The sequence below is a fragment of the Hippopotamus amphibius genome, chromosome 11 (genome assembly GCF_030028045.1).
Source record: "Hippopotamus amphibius kiboko isolate mHipAmp2 chromosome 11, mHipAmp2.hap2, whole genome shotgun sequence".
NCBI lineage: Eukaryota > Metazoa > Chordata > Mammalia > Artiodactyla > Hippopotamidae > Hippopotamus > Hippopotamus amphibius.
Genome location: NC_080196.1, coordinates 63,520,580 through 63,539,313, shown reverse-complemented (window position 1 = coordinate 63,539,313; position 18,734 = coordinate 63,520,580). Strand labels below are relative to the sequence as shown.

Sequence of the window (18,734 nt, the reverse complement as noted above, 5' to 3'; positions counted from 1 at the left end):
AAGAGAACCTTCGAGCAGAGGCGAGACACTACTTCATAGGTTGTTGTAAGGAGTAAAGTCACATACAGTAGAGAAAGTGCTTAGCAGAATGCCTGGTAAAATGTATCATTAACAATAATAATACATAATCCAGTACTGTAGAAATCACGACTAGTCCAGGGGCTTTCCATGTTCTTTTTTGTTTTAAACCTAATTGCAACATTTAACATTTATATGAAAGCTCAAGTATTTCAAGGCCAGTACAGAGCACTGTAGCATGCCTCCAGGGACTTCTCTCCAGGAGCTTTTCTCTGCTTTTCTGAGTTTTGTGGCAACAGCTGTTCCATCAGCTATAAATCTGCCTGATGTTGTTACCATTCCATCCTCTTCCTGTCACCACAAGACTGTCCAGTGGGCAGGTGCATAATTCAGTGAGCTCTGCAAGAGAAACCCGACTGGAAACAATTGCTCTGTTTAGCATCTGTTTCATAGTTGGGCAAAATTGATCTTTATTTTTATTTTTGCCTTAACAAATATTAAAGTTTTCTGACCCCCATATAACTTACTTTTGTGTGTAATGTTATCAGCATGTATATCGTTCTCACAGAAATTTAATTTTTCTTTGAAAAACAATATATTTCCTTGTTTTATACTTTGGGAGGGGGATTTATGGTATGTCACTTGTGTAGTCACACATCACCAGAATGATACTACTTTTCCTGTTTGACTGGCTTGTTAGATGCAGTATATAAATAGAAATGTCACCTAATAGAGCATTAATAATTCAGTCACTTATTTCCTTTTACAGGTGTTACAAAGGTAGATTATGGAGATATATCATCAAGACTTGGTCTAAGACACAAACTCCAGTGCAGACCTTTCTCTTGGTACCTAGAGAATATTTATCCCGATTCTCAGATTCCACGTCACTATTTCTCTTTGGGAGAGGTAAAAAAAAAAAATGTATTCTGTGTGGTTACTCTGTTCTCACTAATTTATAAAAAAGAATAGAGGTTAATCTTCTAAGAAGGGAGTACCTTCATATTAAAATTATATAAACTCAAGTGTGAGAAAGTTCTTGTTAGTTGACAGTCTACCTTAATAATTTTTTATCATGTTATATTTTATTAAAATAAGAATAGTCTACTTTTCACAGTTGGATATTTGTGGCAATATATTAGTGTCTTCGATAGACTTCTATTTTAACAAACTGGCCCATTTAGTTGAAACCGTGTATTCCTAAAGCTAATGTCCTAGCATTAATTAGCCCGAATCAAAGTTTGAGGAACTTCAAAGTAAAGATAAAATTGTAAAGAACTGACAGGGAAACTTGAAAGACCATTTATTTATAGTAAGTTGTATTTTCAGCACCCATTTACTTTCCCTTGGGAGTCCAGAATCTCAGTGTGGGCATAGAGGCTGGAAAAAGTGTTGATTAGTGTGCTTAGCTCTGATGATGCCTTTAGTCACTGCTCTTAGAATTCAGCAGCAGATCTTCTTGAAACTGAAATAATATACTTATTAATGCTTAGGAACACAATTAGTTGTGCTTTGGAGTTTGGCCTTTTTATCTTTCTGGGTGCCCATAGTATAGTGTCTGGTGTAAGAAAGGCTTGGCTTCTTGCCTTCTGGTGTAACTACCAGGATGGTCACAAGGAAGTACTTCCTGTGCCCTATCCTATCCCACCGTTTTCCTAAAATGTTGATAGCCATTCTTTCTGTTTCCAGCCAAAGCTGTGCTCTCTTTATAGGAAATCTAAAGGGGTCCTTCTCTTTAGTTCAGGGGTCTGATCAAGTCAGGGATTCTAGTAGTTTCCTAGGGCTGCCATAATAAAATACCACAAACTGAGTGGCCTAAACACAGAAATATGTTGTCTCACAGTTCTAAAGACTAGAAATCTAAGAACAAAGTGGGGGCAGGTTTGGTTCCTTCTGAGATCTGTGAGCTCTGGGAAGTCTGTTCTCTGCCTCTTCCTAGCTTCTAGTCTTTGCTGACAATCTTTGGTGTTCCTTGGCATGTGGAAGCATCACCCTAACCTCCGCCTTCATCTTCACATGGCATTCTCCTGTGCATGTTCTGTCTCCAAATCTGCCCTCTTTATAAGGACACCAGCCATATTGGATTAAGGCCTACCCTAATGACCTCATTTTAACTTGATTACCTCTGTAAAGAACCTGTCTCCAAAAAATGTCACATTCTGAGATACTAGGGGTTAGGACTCCCAACATATGAATTTGGAGGGGACACAATTCAGTCCATAACAAAGGTTGAGCTAGGTGGGGCTGGGTTGCAGTTTTAGAAAGACTTAGTTCACTTCTGGCTCATGTATGCTTCCTAGAGGGTCTCTGTCTCCTCAACCCTGAAAGTTTTGCCTTTCTGAGGTTTTTAGGTGAGTACTTTAGCCTCCCACCTTATTCACTGGGGGGACCAGTTGTTATTTTTTCAGGTCTTCTCTCTAGCAGGAATTTGTCTCTTAAGCACCAGGAAATGTGGAAGATTTCTTTTTATTTTTTTTAAATTTATTTTATTAAAGTATAGTTGATTTACAATGTTGTGTTAGTTTCTACTATACAGCAAAATGATTCAGATACACACACACACACACATTATTTTCCATTATGGTTTATCACAGGATATTTGAGTATAGTTCCCTGTGCTATACAGTAGGACCTTGTTGTTTATCCATTCTATATATAATAGTTTGTATCTACTAATCACATACTCCCAATCCATCCCTCCCCCAAACCCCATCACCCTTGGCAACCACAAGTCTGTTCTCTGTGTCTGTGAGTCTGTTTCTATTTTGTAGATGAGTTCATTTGTGTCATAATTTAGAGTCCACATATAAGTGATATCATATGGTATTTATCTTTCTCTTTCTGACTTTGCTTAGTATGATAATCTCTAGGTCCATCCATGTTGCTGCAAATGGCATTATTTCATTGTTTTTTATGGCTGAGTAGTATTCCATTGTATATGTGTACCACATCTTCTTTATCCATTCTTCTGTCAGTGGACATTTAGGTTGCTTCCATGTCATGGCTATTGTAAATAGTGCTTCAATGAGCATTGGGGTGTATTTATTTTTTCAAATTATAGTTTTCTCTGGATGTATGACCAGTAGTGGGATTGCAGGATCACATGGCAATTCTATTTTTAGTTTTTTGAGGAACCTCCAAACTGTTTTCCATAGTGGCTGCACCAATTTACATTCCCACCAACAGTGCATATATTATTTGGAGAAACATTTATTTAGGTCTTCTGCTGATTTTTTGATTGGGTTGGGTTTTGTTTTGTTTGTTTTGTTTTGCTTTTGTTGTTATTGAGTTGCATGAGCTATTTGTATAGTTTAGAAATTGTCTTTGTTGGTCACATCATTTACAAATATTTTCTCCCAGTCCGTAGATTGTCTTTTTGTTTTGTTTATGGTTTCCTTTGCTGTACAAAAGCTTGTTAAGCTTGATTAGGTCCCATTTGTTTATTTTTGTTTTTATTTCTGTTGCCTTGGGAGACTGACCTAAGAAAACATTGGTACAATTTACTGTCAGAGAGTGTTTTGCCTATATTCTCTTCTAAGAGTTTTATGGTGTCATGTCTTATATTTAAGTCTTTAATCCATTTTGAGTTTATTTTTGTGTGTGGTGTGAGGGTGTGTTCTCACTTCATTGATTTACATGTGGCTGGCTATTCAACTTTCCCAACACCACTTGCTGAAGAGACTGTCTTTTCTTCATTGTGTATTCTTGGCTCCTTTGTTGAAGATTAATTGACCATAGGTATGTATTATTTCTGGGCTCTCTATTCTGTTCTGTTGATCCCTATGTCTGTTTTTGTGCTAGTACCACACTGTTTTGATTACTGTAGCTTTGTAGTATTGTCTGAAGTCTGGGAGGGCTATGCCTCCTGCTGTGTTCTTTTTCCTCAGGATTGTGTTTGCAATTCTGGGTCTTTTATGGTTCCATATAAGTTTTAGGATTATTTGTTCTCATTCTGTGAAAAATGTCATGGGTAATTTAATAGGAATTGCATTAAATCTGTAGATTGCTTTGGGTAGAATGGCCATTTTAATGGTATTCTTTCAATACAAGAGAATGGAATATTTTCCCATTTATTTGAATCATCTTCAGTTTCCTTTATTAAAGTTTTATAGTTCTCATCGTAAAAGTCTTTCACTTCCTTGGTCAGGTTTATTCCTGTTTTTTTAAATGCAGTTTTCAAAGGGATTTTTTGTTTACTTTCCCTTTCTGACGTTTCATTAGTGTAAAGAAATGCAGCCGATTTCTATGTTAATCTTGTATCCTGCTACCTTGCTGAATCCATTGATCAGTTCTAGTAGTTTTTGTGTGGAATCTTTAGGGTTTTCTATGTATAGTATCATGTCATCTGCACATGATGACATTTCTACCTCTTGAGATGTGGAACATTTCATTCTGCCTTTCTAGCCACAGCTCCCTGCCCACTGAGAGCTCAGCAGATGTCCCATGAGGAGAATGGCCTTGCATTTGGGGCTCCTCTGATTTTTATTTTGTCATGCTAGCCCTCACGTAACCAACACCACTGGGCTCTTTCCTTGGGGAAAGGCTCTTTTGGGCCATACCCTGTCCTCAGTCTGCACCATCAGCAAATGCCCTTACGGAGGAAGACATCTGGTGATTGTCAGCTTGCCCAGGGAGGGCGCTTCCCTTTCTGGAATTACAGTTCACCTCACCTTAATTGCTTCCACGACTCTCCAGCAGACTCAAAAATAGGACTTCTGCAGTTTAGCTCTTTTTCCCTCCACTTGTTGGAGCAGAAGTGTTGGGCTACTATGTCTTACTACTGAGAAAGTGTTTTCCTCTTCTTTACTACAGTATAATACCCCAGGCCAGTGGGCCATAAAGATTCTGGTTCTCCTTTCTTAATAATCTTCTAACTCGCAAAGGTCCCTCTTTTTATTAGGTCAAGTCAGTGATTTTCAGTTTTCTGGTTACAACCCAATAGTGGTTTATAAATCAGTTTAGCTACTTATGGTCAACATTTTTTTAATAGCCCAGAAAAGACTCTATGAAAGTTCATTGCTTATCATAAAGAAATTTCATTTTTACTGGGTCAGTCTGCAATTCATTGCAAATCTTTATGAACTTTTAATTATAAAATTGACTTTTTGAAAGCATGTGAATCCAAATAGGAAAAAAGAAAAACCCAGCACTTCTGTGAGGGAAGTTTGGGATGCAGATCTAAAGTTAGGGGTTGTCATTATATAGATGGTTTTTAAAACCACAAAACTTCATGAGAGCACCTTGGGGGAGAGAATGTATTGTAGATGGATAAGAGGACTGAGGACCAAGCAATAAAACTCCACAATTTATAAATTATGAAGGTGAGAAGGAATCAGCCAAAAGGATTGAGAAGGAGTGAGCATTGAAATAAGAAGAGAGGGAATTCCCTAGCGGCCCAGTGGTTAGCACTCCGTGCTTCTGCAGGGGGCACGGGTTGTATCCCTGGTTGGGGAACTAAGATCCCACAAGCTGTGTGGCATGGCCCAAAAAAAAAAAAAAGGTTTGCTATTTCTGAAATAGGAAGAGAACCAGGAGAGTGATGCCCCAGTAAGTGAAGGACTTGCTTGAAGCAAGAGGAAGTGATCGATCGTGTGGAATGCTGCAGAGAAGGGATGATGACGAGTCCTGAGAACTGACCATTGGATTGGCGAGGGAGACATTGTCAGGAGGCTCCATCTCACTGTGTCAAGTGGGTTCCTGTGGAGACTGGTGGGGACAGAATCTCTGATGGCTTCACAGGAGATCAGGAGAAGAGGAAGTGGAGATCATGAGTGTGGACGAGAAATTCTGCTGTAAAGCTGAACAGAAGAGTAGTAGCTGGAGGGGTAAATGGGGTTAAGGAAGGGTTTTTGTGTTTATTTTTGCTAAGATGAAACTGTGCTGGTGCACATGACACTCAAAAAGAAAATGTGAAGATGCTAGAAAAGAGCCACTGTTTGCAGGAGTCACATTTAATAGATAGGGGGTGACGGGCTCTAGTGCACAAGTGGAGGTAGTGGTTGGGGAGGAGAAAGCAATTCATCCACTGCGATAAGAAGGAAGGAGGGACTAGGGCCAAGTCAGGTGAATTGTGGGTTGAGAGCTGGAAGCTGGTAGTTTAAGGGGGAGGTGTGAGCAAGTTCTCTGTTGTTTCTTCAGTTGAACGCAAGATTGTTGGTTGAGAGTGAAGAGAGGGTGTTAGTGATGGTTTGGGGAAAGGGGAGGAGATGTAAAGTAGAAAAGGAGGATATGGTGGAGCGGATAGATCTCTTTACATGGTGGGGAGCTAGAAACCGTTCGGCCTGGCTGCAGTGTCTCCAGTGCCAGAACGAGCACAGACTCCATGTTTGTCGTTGGTAGTTCCTGATGCTCCTTCATAGTTGACCTGAGCTCCCTGCCTCTGAACTTTGTTGTTATTTAAGGAAGACACCTCAAACAAGCAAGGGGTACGCTGAGTTTCCTGTCTCATTAGTATATATTCCCTTTGTTGTAGCCTCATTCCAGTCAAGAAAGGCCCAGTGTGGGCGATGCCATGGGAAGATTGATAGCAGTTGTTTGCCTTTAGAATGAAGAATGAGGAGCTTTTTTTTTCTCTTTGAAGTGACCCAATTTTGGACAACACCTAGGCATTGTTAGCTAGGTCAGAATATAGGCGTATTACAAAGAGCCACTTGCCTAACCCACGGTAGATGATTGCCAAGGCAAGCTTGCCTTTTACCTGCCTCTTGCCAGCTGGCTTTCTGCATAAGGAACAGATTTTACCCTCTGTGGCCTGCTTGTTACTACCTTAGTAACTAAGCATCTGATCTTAAGCATGTACGCCCTTAATACCACACTGTCAGGTTGAAGCTGATGTGGGGACTCGGGTTGTTCTCGAGCACCAGCCACAGTGCAGCCAGGGAGCGTGTGCTTGTGATCATAGCTCCATCAGTGTGAGCCTTCCTTTGCTAGGACGGGTACTTAGCCTTTCTGGGACCTCTTGTCGTGCTGCAAGGGCCTAGAGAAACCTGAAGTCGTAGGATTTTAGAGCAGAAGGGGAAATCAGAAAGTACATTTAGCGCATCTGCCTTCACGAAGTCCAGCTCTCATAGCTCCTGTAGGACCTGGGACTGAGTAAACATGTTTCATTGTGATATCTAGTTGTTGTTAATCCAGGAGTTGAGTTGTCTAAACAACAGCCACAGAATGCAACTAATCCAGACCTTTACAGTTTAGCCAGGCTTATGGACAGACCATTTACTTTTCCACCCTAAAATCTACTGAGCGTGAACTTTATGTCAAACACCAATCTCATGCTTTATGAATATTAACTCATTTTTCCAACACTGTGAGGTAGGTGCTATTATCTCCCACTTCACCGGTAAGTAAATTAAGGCACAAATAAATGGTTTAAACAACATGGCTCAGGTCACAACCACAAAATGGAGGAGACAGGATTTGAACACAAGCAGTCTGGCTTGAAAGCTTGCACTCTTAACCACTAACACTCATACGCTTTCTCACATCTAACCAATGTTACCCTCATGGCAGAGAGAGAAAAAGTAAATCTAGATTCCGTAATAGTAGATTCCAAGAATCCTTTAACTGCTTACATTGTCCACCTAATGAAGGTGCCAGGATTCTGGAGGAAACTATAGCAGAAACCAAGAAACTTAGGCTCTAATTTCTTGCCTCATTTCCCAGGAATGAGTGCATTCACAGTCATCAACTCGTAAGGTTGAAAATAATGGCTTAGTGACAGCTGTGTACACCTGAGTTAAGGAATGAAAACCAGCAGCTATTGTGGGCCTACTAGGTGCTGGTTTCTGTTGGGCCTCTGTATGTGTTACCTCGCAGAGCGATCTCAGCAAACAGAGTGCATCCCTGTTTTACAGATGAGAAAATGAGGTTTTTACAGCAGTTTCCCACTTTGTTCTAAAAAATGCTGATGTCTGATATCTCTCCAGGTGCCCATTAGAAAGGCAAGGGATGGGTAGGAGGGGTGGATTTTATGGCCAAAAATGTTCCGGAAATGCTGCTTTTTATATCTTATATCCTTCTGTACCATCAACCCCCACCCCTACCAAGAGTCTTAGTATGTTAAAGGCTTTGAGAAGTCCTTCAGTAAAGGAAACCTATTTAAATTTGTTAATCTGGTATTTCCCAAACATTCTTGATCACAAAATCTTTTTTTTTAGTGGCAGATACTGTTGCTCAAATTGTGTTTTTGGGAGTCACTGTCTTAGAGTACTGACCTGCCAGGGTCGCACAGCTAGTACCGGTGAAGCCGGGCGTGAGGCCCAGCTATGCGTGTCCCCCCACCCTAAGCTCTCACACCTGCCTGTCTGCTTCCAGACACCTTGAAAGTGCGGCTCTTTCGCCCTGACCATGTTGTTCAGGTATTGTTATGATTTTTTTTAAGTGTCAGATTTTGAGTAACCAAGTCTGGTACCTGTTTCCATCCCAGTATGAACATTGAAACAAGTATATATCACCACCATTTCTACCTTCCATAGTTCACTAGAAAGTTAGTAATTGGTTACATAGCCTTAAAACTATACAGAATTACAATTTTGAACATCAGATTCAACATTTCTTTAAAAATGTTTGTTCCTAATTTTTTCCTTCTCCAAAGACTCCTCAAAGTTAACTCCCACCAAACAAACCTATTAAATGATCTACTGCCTCCTGACATCATAAAGGACAGAATTGTTCCCCAAACTCGCCCCCAGTCATCCTGGTTTTTCACGTCCTCGAAAAATCATCTTGCACACTCCATAGGTGAGGTAGCCCCCATGTATTCCTACAAAGGAGGAGGACATTCCCTAAAAACTGTCTTCTCCAGCAATCTAGCATGTGGAGAAACCAGCCTGGAGAGCAGCTCAGAGTAAGTGTAATTTATTTGCTGTAATAATTAGCAACATCAGTGATGGAAACAGAATAGGCAAAGTTGATTTTATTATAAGATAGTTACTGAGTGATAGGAAGTCCAATCACATTTGGGGAGAATTGTATTTTTTAAATTTTTACTCATATTACGGTTGGTAAAAGATAATTAACCAAAAACCATTCCATGTGAGAGGGAGAGGCCGACAATAATGTTGATTCTTCCCTAATCATTTCTGTGACATTTATCACCTTTCTTCAGAAACCTCTACATCTATATTTGAAAGAAAGAAATTGAGGAAAGTAAAGGACTGGGGAGTTTGTAATTTTTTCAGAAGTATAAGGAAACAGTTTTATATGAAAATACAAGATAGACTCATCTTGTCAAAATTCGAACTAAATTTTTTGTCAAGTAAGATAGCCAGGATCATCAAGTATTAATTGATTACCCACTGAGATGCAGAAAGGTTGTTTTATGTAAAACTGTATCTAACTATGAAACCATTTATAAAATCTATTTATGAAGTAATCGGTTTCTGCTTTAAAATAATGGATAAAAAGATGATGTGCGTTATGTGGCAAAAGAATTCCTGGACACTGATGTGATATGTTACACCCAGGGGTAAAAAAGGACCTTGGGATTTCCAGCGTGAATAATTGGACAACTTGTGGGATTATTAGTAAAACTAGGGGTATCAAGAGAAGAGGGGAATATTTGGAGGAATGATAGGGAGGTTTGTTTTAGATAGCAATCCTCAGGGTTAGGGGTGGAGTGGCAGAGGTATGTTAAAATGTTCAGGGGAAGTAACATTAGCATTAAGGAGTTGGAAAATCCTGTTTTTGCATGACCTGAGTTTGAGGTTTTGATGGAGGAGCCAGATGGAGGTGACCAGTGATATGGCGGCGGCACCGGTTATTACTATTCCTGAGTCCACCACGTGCTTGCCTCCGAAGTAGGCACATAGATGCACTCTTAGCAGCCTCAGCACAGAGCTGACTAGTCACTCTTACTCACACTTAATGCTGCTGTATCTTTGTAAGGAAAAAATGCATCTGGACTTGTCAGTGCCTTATTAAAATGTGTAGACTGTACATGTTTATAAAAATAAATGGGTCGTTTGTGGTTTTAACTTTCCCCCCACTTTATCTGTCACACACAATTACTTGTTTTCTGTCTGCATGACATGACAGATGTAGTTTGTCACACATCTCCCTTCTGGCTTACCTGCTAACAATACCACCCATGAGAATAGATTTAGGACTTTACAAATGTCTTTTAATTTGCCATATGCTTTTTTGGGGTTTTTTTGTTTGTTTTTTAATTAATTTCTTTATTTTGGCTGTATTGGGTCTTCGTTGCTGTGCGCGCGCTTTCTCTAGTTGTGGTGAGCAGGGGCTACTCTTCGTTGCGGAGCGTGGACTTCTCATTGCTGTGGCTTCTCTTGTTGCAGAGCACAGGCTCTAGGCATGCAGGCTTCAGTAGTTGTAGTATGAGGACTCAGTAGTTGTGGCTCATGGGCTCTAGAGTGCAGGCTCAGTAGTTGTGGCTCACAGGCTTAGTTGCTCCACAACATGTGGGATCTTCCTGGGCCAGGGATCAAACCCGTGTCCCCTTCTTTGGCAGGCGGATTCTTAACCACTGCGCCACCAGGGAGGTCCCGTGCCATATGCTTTTAAACTACAGTGGTTCAGAGGGAAAAAAAATATTGGACACTGCTGAAAATATTCTTCCTAATTCTCATGACTGATTCAATTTTTTTTTTATATAATTGACAAGTATCTAACAGAAGAGTGGTGTTTGCACTACACCATGCTTAGGCTTTCCCGTTAAGCCAAATTCTTTGCTTAGAAAATACCCACCTTGAGTCTCCTAAAAAGTCATCAAAGTAGTTATCAAAAGTAATGCTCCTTTGTCTTGGTGGCAAAAAGTGTCCACAGGGAGTTATTAAGTTACGTTAAATTATTAGGCAAAGTAGAGCTTACTGAGTTAAATACAAATCCTAGAAAAACAGCTTGGGATAAAAGAAAGAAGAACTTAAAGGATTTCTCCATGAAACACAAAAATTACTTATACAAATAGTAAGACCTTTCTAGGCCACAGAATCGTAGACAGTGATATTTTTTCCCCCAACTCATAGCCCTTACCTCAAGAATTAGAGATTTAGTGGGAAGTTTCGGTCGATTTCAGTGTGTGTGTAGATCTGTACACGTCTGTCTAGTTAACCCCTCTAACTCGTGATATTTTCATTATTCATTGTCCCCTAGATACGAAATGTGGAAACAAATCAGTGTCTAGATAACATGGCTAGAAAGGAGAATGAAAAAGTTGGGATTTTTAACTGTCATGGTATGGGAGGTAATCAGGTGAGTATTTTTTTAGTTAAGTTTTAAAGGGGTAATTGTTGAATTTGTTTTAATCTTCCTCATTTCATGACATTGAGGAAATATTTTCCTACCTTTAAAGAGAAAATAATAAAGACCTTTAGGAGAATGGAGCCTTCAATCTAATGATTAATTTTTAAATGAAACATTTGTAAAAGGCTCTTTCTGAGAACTGTATTTACATTGTTGTCCATGAGATTTATTTTGCCCTTTTTAGTCAAACAAGATGACAACCCTTGACAGTACACTCAGTGTATACAGAGAACTTAAGGTCATTTTTTTCTTTCTTCTCTGCAAAAATAGTGGTGGCTTTTCTCAGTCATTTGTTCTCCATTACACTAATAAAGTTCAAAAAGCAGGTATCTTGAAGTACATGTATCTTTCCCCTGCTAGATTCTTGGGTGTATAAAACGTCAATTTATTTTGCTGTTAAAGCTTATATGTGTGCATCTTTGTTTTTCAGGTGTTCTCTTACACTGCCAACAAGGAAATTAGAACAGATGACCTTTGCTTGGATGTCTCCAAACTTAATGGCCCAGTCACAATGCTCAAATGCCACCACCTAAAAGGCAACCAACTTTGGGAGTATGACCCAGTGGTAAGTTTATCCAGTTGAATATAGAAATAAAATTGTGTGTCATTGGGTGTACTGTATAAACTACTTTATATCTAAAAGAATAAATTCTTGAGGAGGTTGCATATGGATCACATTGTTCTTATGCTCCATGTATTGACAGATAGGAAAAGCAATATAAGTAAATTAAACATGTTTTAATCTCTGCAGTAATTAGTGTTGCCTCCAGTCCCTGGGTCCTTGTTACTGCATAGCCACTCTTCTCTCTGTACGTCCTTAAGCTTTTTGGGTTTTTTTGTTTGTTTTTCTTGGCTGCATTGGGTCTTCGTTGCTGTGCACGGGCTTTCTCTATCTGCAGCGACCAGGGGCTACTGTTCATTGCGGTGTGCAGGCTTCTCATTGCGGTGGCTTCTCTTGTTGCAGAGCATGGGCTCTAGGCACACGGGCTTCAGTAGTTGCAGCACATGGCTTCAGTAGTTGTGGTTCGGGGGCTCTAGAGCACCAGCTCAGTAGTAGTGGCACACGGGCTTAGCTGCTCCAAGGCATGTGGGATCTTCCCGGACGAGGGATTGAACCCATGTCCCCTGCATTAGCAGGCGGATTCTTAACCACTGCGCCACCAGGGAAGTCCCTATCCTTAAGCTTTGCTGTCTAGTGTGGTAGAAATGGAACAGTTAGTAGGCTTTTAAAATTACTGAATTAAACATTTAGGTAAAAGGTGAGCTTTAATTAGTGAAATTCTCTGGCTCATGATGATTTTTCAGTGGCATATATAATAACACTCTTTATCTATGCTTTCCTCTGGAGCCGCTCCCCTCCTCACCCGCTACTTGTTGTACTTACATAGAGGTGCTTAAAAGCAATCAAAGCATCTCCAGTAAACCTCTCTTCCTTTCCTCATATCTGGCTAACCTCCCAACTTTTGCTTTTGCTCTACAGTTCTGGAACCAGCACCATCATCTTCAGTATGTCTTTCTCTGGTTCTTTTTCTTCTGCTTACAAGCACTGGTTTTCTTCTCCATGTTGGGACAGACTTTTGTTCCTGCTTTACTTTCTACATACCATCCTACTTTTCTCCTGTGTTGTATGACGGCGGGTGAATGGCTGGCACTTGTGCCTCTGGTTCTTCAACCCTGGCTCCTGCCTTGGCCTGACACTGTACAGAACCAGCTCCTGGATGCAAACCCAGGGTGTTCGCATCTCTTTTCTTTAATTTCTCTATAACATTTACTATTGTTAAGCAGATGATCTTTTAAAATCCTCTTATCTGCTGGTTTTACATGCACTACTGTTTAGTTTCTTCTTTTAGCTTTCTCACTGCTTCTTTTGAGCTTGGCTCACTCTGTTGCTTCATTCTGCCCCTTTAATGGAGATGTCCAAACCAAGTTGTGACTTTGGCTGTCTCTTCTCTTTATACTGCGTCACGTACAAACCCTGGCCTACTTTCATCTTCAACCAGCTGTTCTCTGAACATATCCTGTACTTTCCCACTTTACATTTAAGGTCATACAGTTCCCTCTGCCTTACAAATCCTGCCCATTCTTGAGGGCCCAGAATTGACATCACTTCCATGGATGCCAGCCAGAAATTAGCTTCGTCTTAACTATAACTGTCTCTGACCCCTGTAATTCTGTCTTCTTTGTAGTTATTTATCTGCCAGTCTTTTTTCCACTATTAGATAGTTAGAGCCTGGAGGGCAAAGACCATTTGTTATAAATCCTGGGCCTCCCTTCACAGTATCAAAGTATAGTTAAAAACAAATGTACATGTATGTGTGTGCGTGTGTATATATGTATGGGGGGAGAGTGCGCAGTAGCTCAGTTAACATGACTGTTGAAAATGGCCTGAATATTCTGCTGCAGGGATTCCCAGGGTGCATGCTGTTGCCATTTCAGGTGTGGCTGCGCCAGGTACTGCAGGATAGCTGGCATCTCTGACTCCAGACAGTAAATGCCAGTGGCACCCCACAATCATTATAAAACCAAAATATTTTAAAAATTAAAAAGCCTCCCAATTGTATATGTTCATTGAAAAATGACGGTATATTAGGTAACATAAATCTATTTATAGTAGCATGAACAAACAGTGGTTTATTTTTTTCTTACGTCCGGAGGTAAGTGGCTTCTGGTGTGGATTCAATAACACAGTGATGTCAGGGGTAACACTGCAGCAGTATTCTTGGCTTTTTCTGGTGGCCTCTAGAAGGCTGCTACAGGGCTCACCATCACACCCAACTCAAGGCGGGAAAAAGGGAAGAGGAATGTTGCGCTGCACCTTGAGTTGCTCTTCCTCAACAAAGCCAGAGCTCCGCCTGCACCCCGGAGAGGCTGTGCTGTGTCTCATGGGCCAGAACTTCATCTCATAGTGATCCCCCAGCTGCAGGGGAGGCTGGGAAAGCAGGCATTTGCATTTTCAGTCTTTATGGTGTGACGTGGCCAGAAGACAGGGAGTGGGAATGGCCACTGGCAGACTGTATAAGCTATCCTGTCTACTGCAGCAGTTATTCAGAAGTAGATGTTTGATTAGAAATTAAGGCGCTAGAGGTGATTTAGGATATCTTTAAAGAAGCAGTTATGAGGATAAAGTTTTAAAACCCCTGGAGCAGTTTGCGAGGTGTCTCCCCTGAGATTAAATTTTAGTATTGCAGGCTGGGTTCTCCCAGAAGCAGACTCCACTCTGAGGTCAAGCTCAGTGTTCAGGATGTTTATTAGGGAGTACACTTAGATCAACACCTGTGAAAAGGGAGACCGAAGAACTGGGCAGAGGGAGGAGTCAAGCTGCAACGTGGGTCCCACAGTCTGAGCCGACTGCACAGGGAGCTCCGGATGCCCCATCAGCGTTGTCCTGCCTCTGTCAGCTGAAAAATCACAGTCTGGAGAAATAGCATGTATGTCACTAATATATAACCAAAACAAACTATATAGCATCTGCATAAAAGTAAAAACAGCCACAGCCATGCTGTCTTCCCAGTCTTATTCTTAGCATTTATTGGAAGTATCTAATACTGACCCTGAAGTCAGTGTTGATAGTAAACTGTGACATCTGTGAATGTGCACTGCCTTTTTGCCAGCTTCCACATGGATTACAATACAGAAGGAATGACTGAAAGCTAAAGTAGCTGTATTGTACACAGTCATTAGGTTTTGCTTTGTTTGAAGTTCAAGTAGGTACAAAAGAGGCCTTATGAAAATAAATGTTTCAGATAAAAGAATTACATTAAAATAGAGCCATGAGCAGAAATGTGTTAATAAACATATTTCCTTCCAGTTACATACTTACTAGGATCATGCTTAATTGCAAATTCCTGCGTAGCTGCTTTGGAGTTCTTCATCTGATTAGGGCTTGGTATCGGATTCATTGGTATGGTCAGTACGTGTCTGTTAACTCCTGTCTGTCCTGTTCTTTCAAAATCCTAAAAATCAACATGACAGCATAAAATCTAGAATGCAGACAAGTAGAGAGGAAGAGATATAGCCACATCTTTCAGCCTCTTATTAAGGACTGTTTTATAAATCTTATGATTTTGAATCTTCAGAAAGACCTGAGTTTCTAAGGACATGCAGCCCGGAGTCACAGAACTAATTTGAACAGCCTTATCACGGGAAAAGGAAGCCATTTTGAAGTAGCTTTTTGAAAATAGGTTGAGGATCCTAAATTAGGAATCACTAATCTGATCACTTTTTTAGGAAACTGAAGCACAAAAAAGTGAAATTTCTCACAGTATTATAGAGCTTATGGCAGAATTGGGACTTGAATTGAGGTCACCTGACTGTAACTCCAGCATCACCCACTGTACCCCCAGTGCCTTCCTCCCCACTCATAGCTCTTAATGCTGTCTTTACATGGACACATTTCTCCACTGTCTTAAATAATTTATATTGCAAAAACAAAACCCTTTTCTACAGAGGAATTTCATAATCACAAAAAATCATGGTTGAGGTGTTTTGGTTTTGTTTTCCACTTTCATATTAAAACTTTTTTTCTGTCACTTTCAGAAATTAACCCTACAGCATGTGAACAGTAATCAGTGCCTGGACAAAGCCACAGAAGAGGACAGCCAGGTGCCCAGCATTAGAGACTGCAATGGAAGCCGGTCCCAGCAGTGGCTTCTTCGAAACGTCACCCTTCCAGAAATATTCTGAGACCAAATTTACAAAAAAAGAAAAAAATAAGGATTGACTGGGCTACCTCAGCGTACATTTCTGCCACATTCTTAAGTAGCATAAAAGGAAAAGTGCTTTCCTCCTGCAGGATGTAAGGTTTATCAGCCATTAAAACTTAGACTGCTCTCGCTTTCACTAGCTGTGAACCAGCCTTCCTGTCCAAGGACGTGAAACTACGTAGTAGCGAGACTGTGCACACTGATGTTTACAAGATTGAAAGAGTCTTTCATCAAGAATCATTGTAAAGAATATTCAGACTGAAACAATCTACGAAATGTGCTTTCCAGAGAGCTGCACCTTTTATGGTTTGCCTGCACATCAGTAATCTCTGCTGAATGTGCTGTCATAATGAAGATGTCCAGGATTCTTTTCCCGATTTGAACTGGTAGCCAGTATATTAAATATTGATATAAAAATAAACGAAAAAGAACTGGAACCAGATTCAGAATCATGAAAACATTTTTACAACAATCAAAAAAAACTATATTAAACAGGGTGTAAAAGGAAATTAAAACAGAACTATGAGAAGTACAATTTGTTATAGTATAGTATCAAATTTCTATATAGATTTTATACCTCAGTGGAGAAAAATAACTGATTCCAATGACATTCATTCTGTTTTCATCTGTGATAGTCATGGATGCCTTTTTTTTTCCTTGGGGTGCTGAAATCGAGCTGAAAAAAAGTGGTTCTTTGAACGTAGTTTTAATTGCTTTCTACAGTTTTTTTTATTTGGTATGTGGGCTGTTGGAATTATAATTTTTAATTGCCTTCAAAAAATGGAGATTTAAAATCATGTCTGGTCTCACGGAACAAGTTAGACATCTCAGTTGCTCTTGGGTCAACTGGCTTATAGACACACACATACACAAATTTCTTACTAGATTTTCAACTTCCTAACTTGATTCAACTGATTATGCTTAATACCCAAGATTCATACTACTGTACTACAGATTTGTTTTCACAGCAATAAATCTTCTGTTCTTTGTTTATGATTCCACTCAACAAAAGGCCTGCAGAGGTGATTTATTATTTGGGTATTTGGAGATGATACATCTGATGGTTTTTTGGAAAACCTTTTTCACTCCATACTCAGATGTGCTTCATTGTCAAGTGCATATTTAGGTTAGGTTCTTGAATTGTAATGTTGATCTGCTGCTTTTTTTTTTTTTAATAAAATTTGACTGAAAATGTTTAATTGGCATTTTTTAATGGGTTAGCCAAAGAAGTGCAGCTGTTACTCCATATTATTAGTCCTGCATTTCTTCCCTAAATTCCATTTAGGTTAAATCTGTTTTGTTTTTCTGATTTTTAATACAAGATAACCTGAGTATCAATTCAAAGTTGAGTATCAGTTAAACTGATATTTTAATCTCATAGAAAGAACATCTAATTGTGACATTTTTCCTGATATGTGAAGCAATCCATTGGCAAAAGTGCATATATTTTCCTTCCTATTTGTAAGACTATATTTAATGATATTTTCTTTATCAAAGACTCTCACTGCAGGCAGTGCTACTTCTTGTGCCTCAGAACGTTTCTGAAAGTTGCATCACTAATGATGCATGCCAAGTTGAGTGTACAGAGTTTCTCATATCCTATTCAAGTTAATATCAAGCACATGTGGATGCTTTAGGGTGAGGCTGTAGTACAGAATGCATAACTTTTGTCCCCAGGAAATCTGAGACAAAGCAGGTGCTAGATGGGATTTTTTTCCTTAACTTCATGAGCTGTGTTAATTCTATCTTTGGTAGGCCTTATGCTTGAATAAACCAGATGTCTAATCAATAAATTATTTTCATGCTCAGAATTTCAGGTTTTTGTACTCTAGTGTAGGTTGGTCTTATTTCTTACTGTAAGAAAACTTAAAAGCAGTGTGATTTAAGGTTTTGTTGCGTTTTTTAAGAGGGGGATGTGAGTGATTTAATTCATGGGTACTTTTAGAATCTAATAGATAATCCCATTGCCTTTATTTTTCTAATTAAAGTAGTCCTAAATACTTTGAAAATATAAAATATTCCTGAATAGTTGTGCCTTACATTGGTTTTATTTGAAGTTAAAATAGATCCCTGTTCTTTCTAGCTATTTGTAGATTAGGCAGTGTGCTAATCACTGTTATAAATTAAATTGGGAAGAAAGGAATGAATGAAAAAGAAAGCAAAGGATGAAAAGATGGAATTATTACTTGACCAGTGAATAATTCATAAATGTGACAGTTAAGGATAATTTGAATCTCACAGATATATTCACCCTATTCCAATCCCAACCCATTTTAATGTCTTTCCGTTCTAATTGGGATCTTAAAAAATAGTACTTTGTTCACCATTCTGCAAATAAAAGGCAGCATGTAGGTCATGTCCTCATTTCCCTATTCTACTTCAGCTGAAAAACAAAGGTTCCTCTGTTAAGATTTGGTGCTGTCTCCATTTTTCAAGAACTATATACCAAAACAAGTTTAACTCTAGAATTACATGTTCTTCAAAGGAGAAGGAAATCAGAAAGAAGGTAGTATTTCTGAGGTGATAACTGTGAAAACAGGTATACAAAGAGTGAATCATTTTTTACTGTTTGGAGAATCAGATGTTTCCAATTATATGATCCTGCTCCTCCTATTCTCTGATTTCTTGAAGTGTTTGCTTGATTAATCTACCAGAACGAACAATTTTGCAGGATATGAGGCAAAACTCAGTTGTACTGTCTATACACCAGCAACAAACAACTGAGAAACTTTAAATACATAATGTATCATCAAA

General features: G+C 39.4%; 1 protein-coding gene across 4 annotated transcripts in view; it reads left to right on the top strand.

Annotated features, from left to right (window-relative positions):
* The window catches only part of GALNT1 (polypeptide N-acetylgalactosaminyltransferase 1), a 115,556-nt gene extending 97,765 nt beyond the window's left edge, over positions 1-17,791 (top strand). For all 4 annotated transcript variants that reach the window (XM_057698940.1, XM_057698939.1, XM_057698942.1 and 1 more), the window contains 4 exons: positions 788-927; positions 11,128-11,226; positions 11,708-11,842; positions 15,814-17,791. In XM_057698940.1, coding sequence (XP_057554923.1) covers positions 788-927; positions 11,128-11,226; positions 11,708-11,842; positions 15,814-15,960 — 521 coding nt within the window. In that variant the 3' untranslated portion in view covers positions 15,961-17,791. The remainder of the gene's footprint in view (positions 1-787; positions 928-11,127; positions 11,227-11,707; positions 11,843-15,813) is intronic.
* Positions 17,792-18,734: the final 943 nt, after the last annotated feature.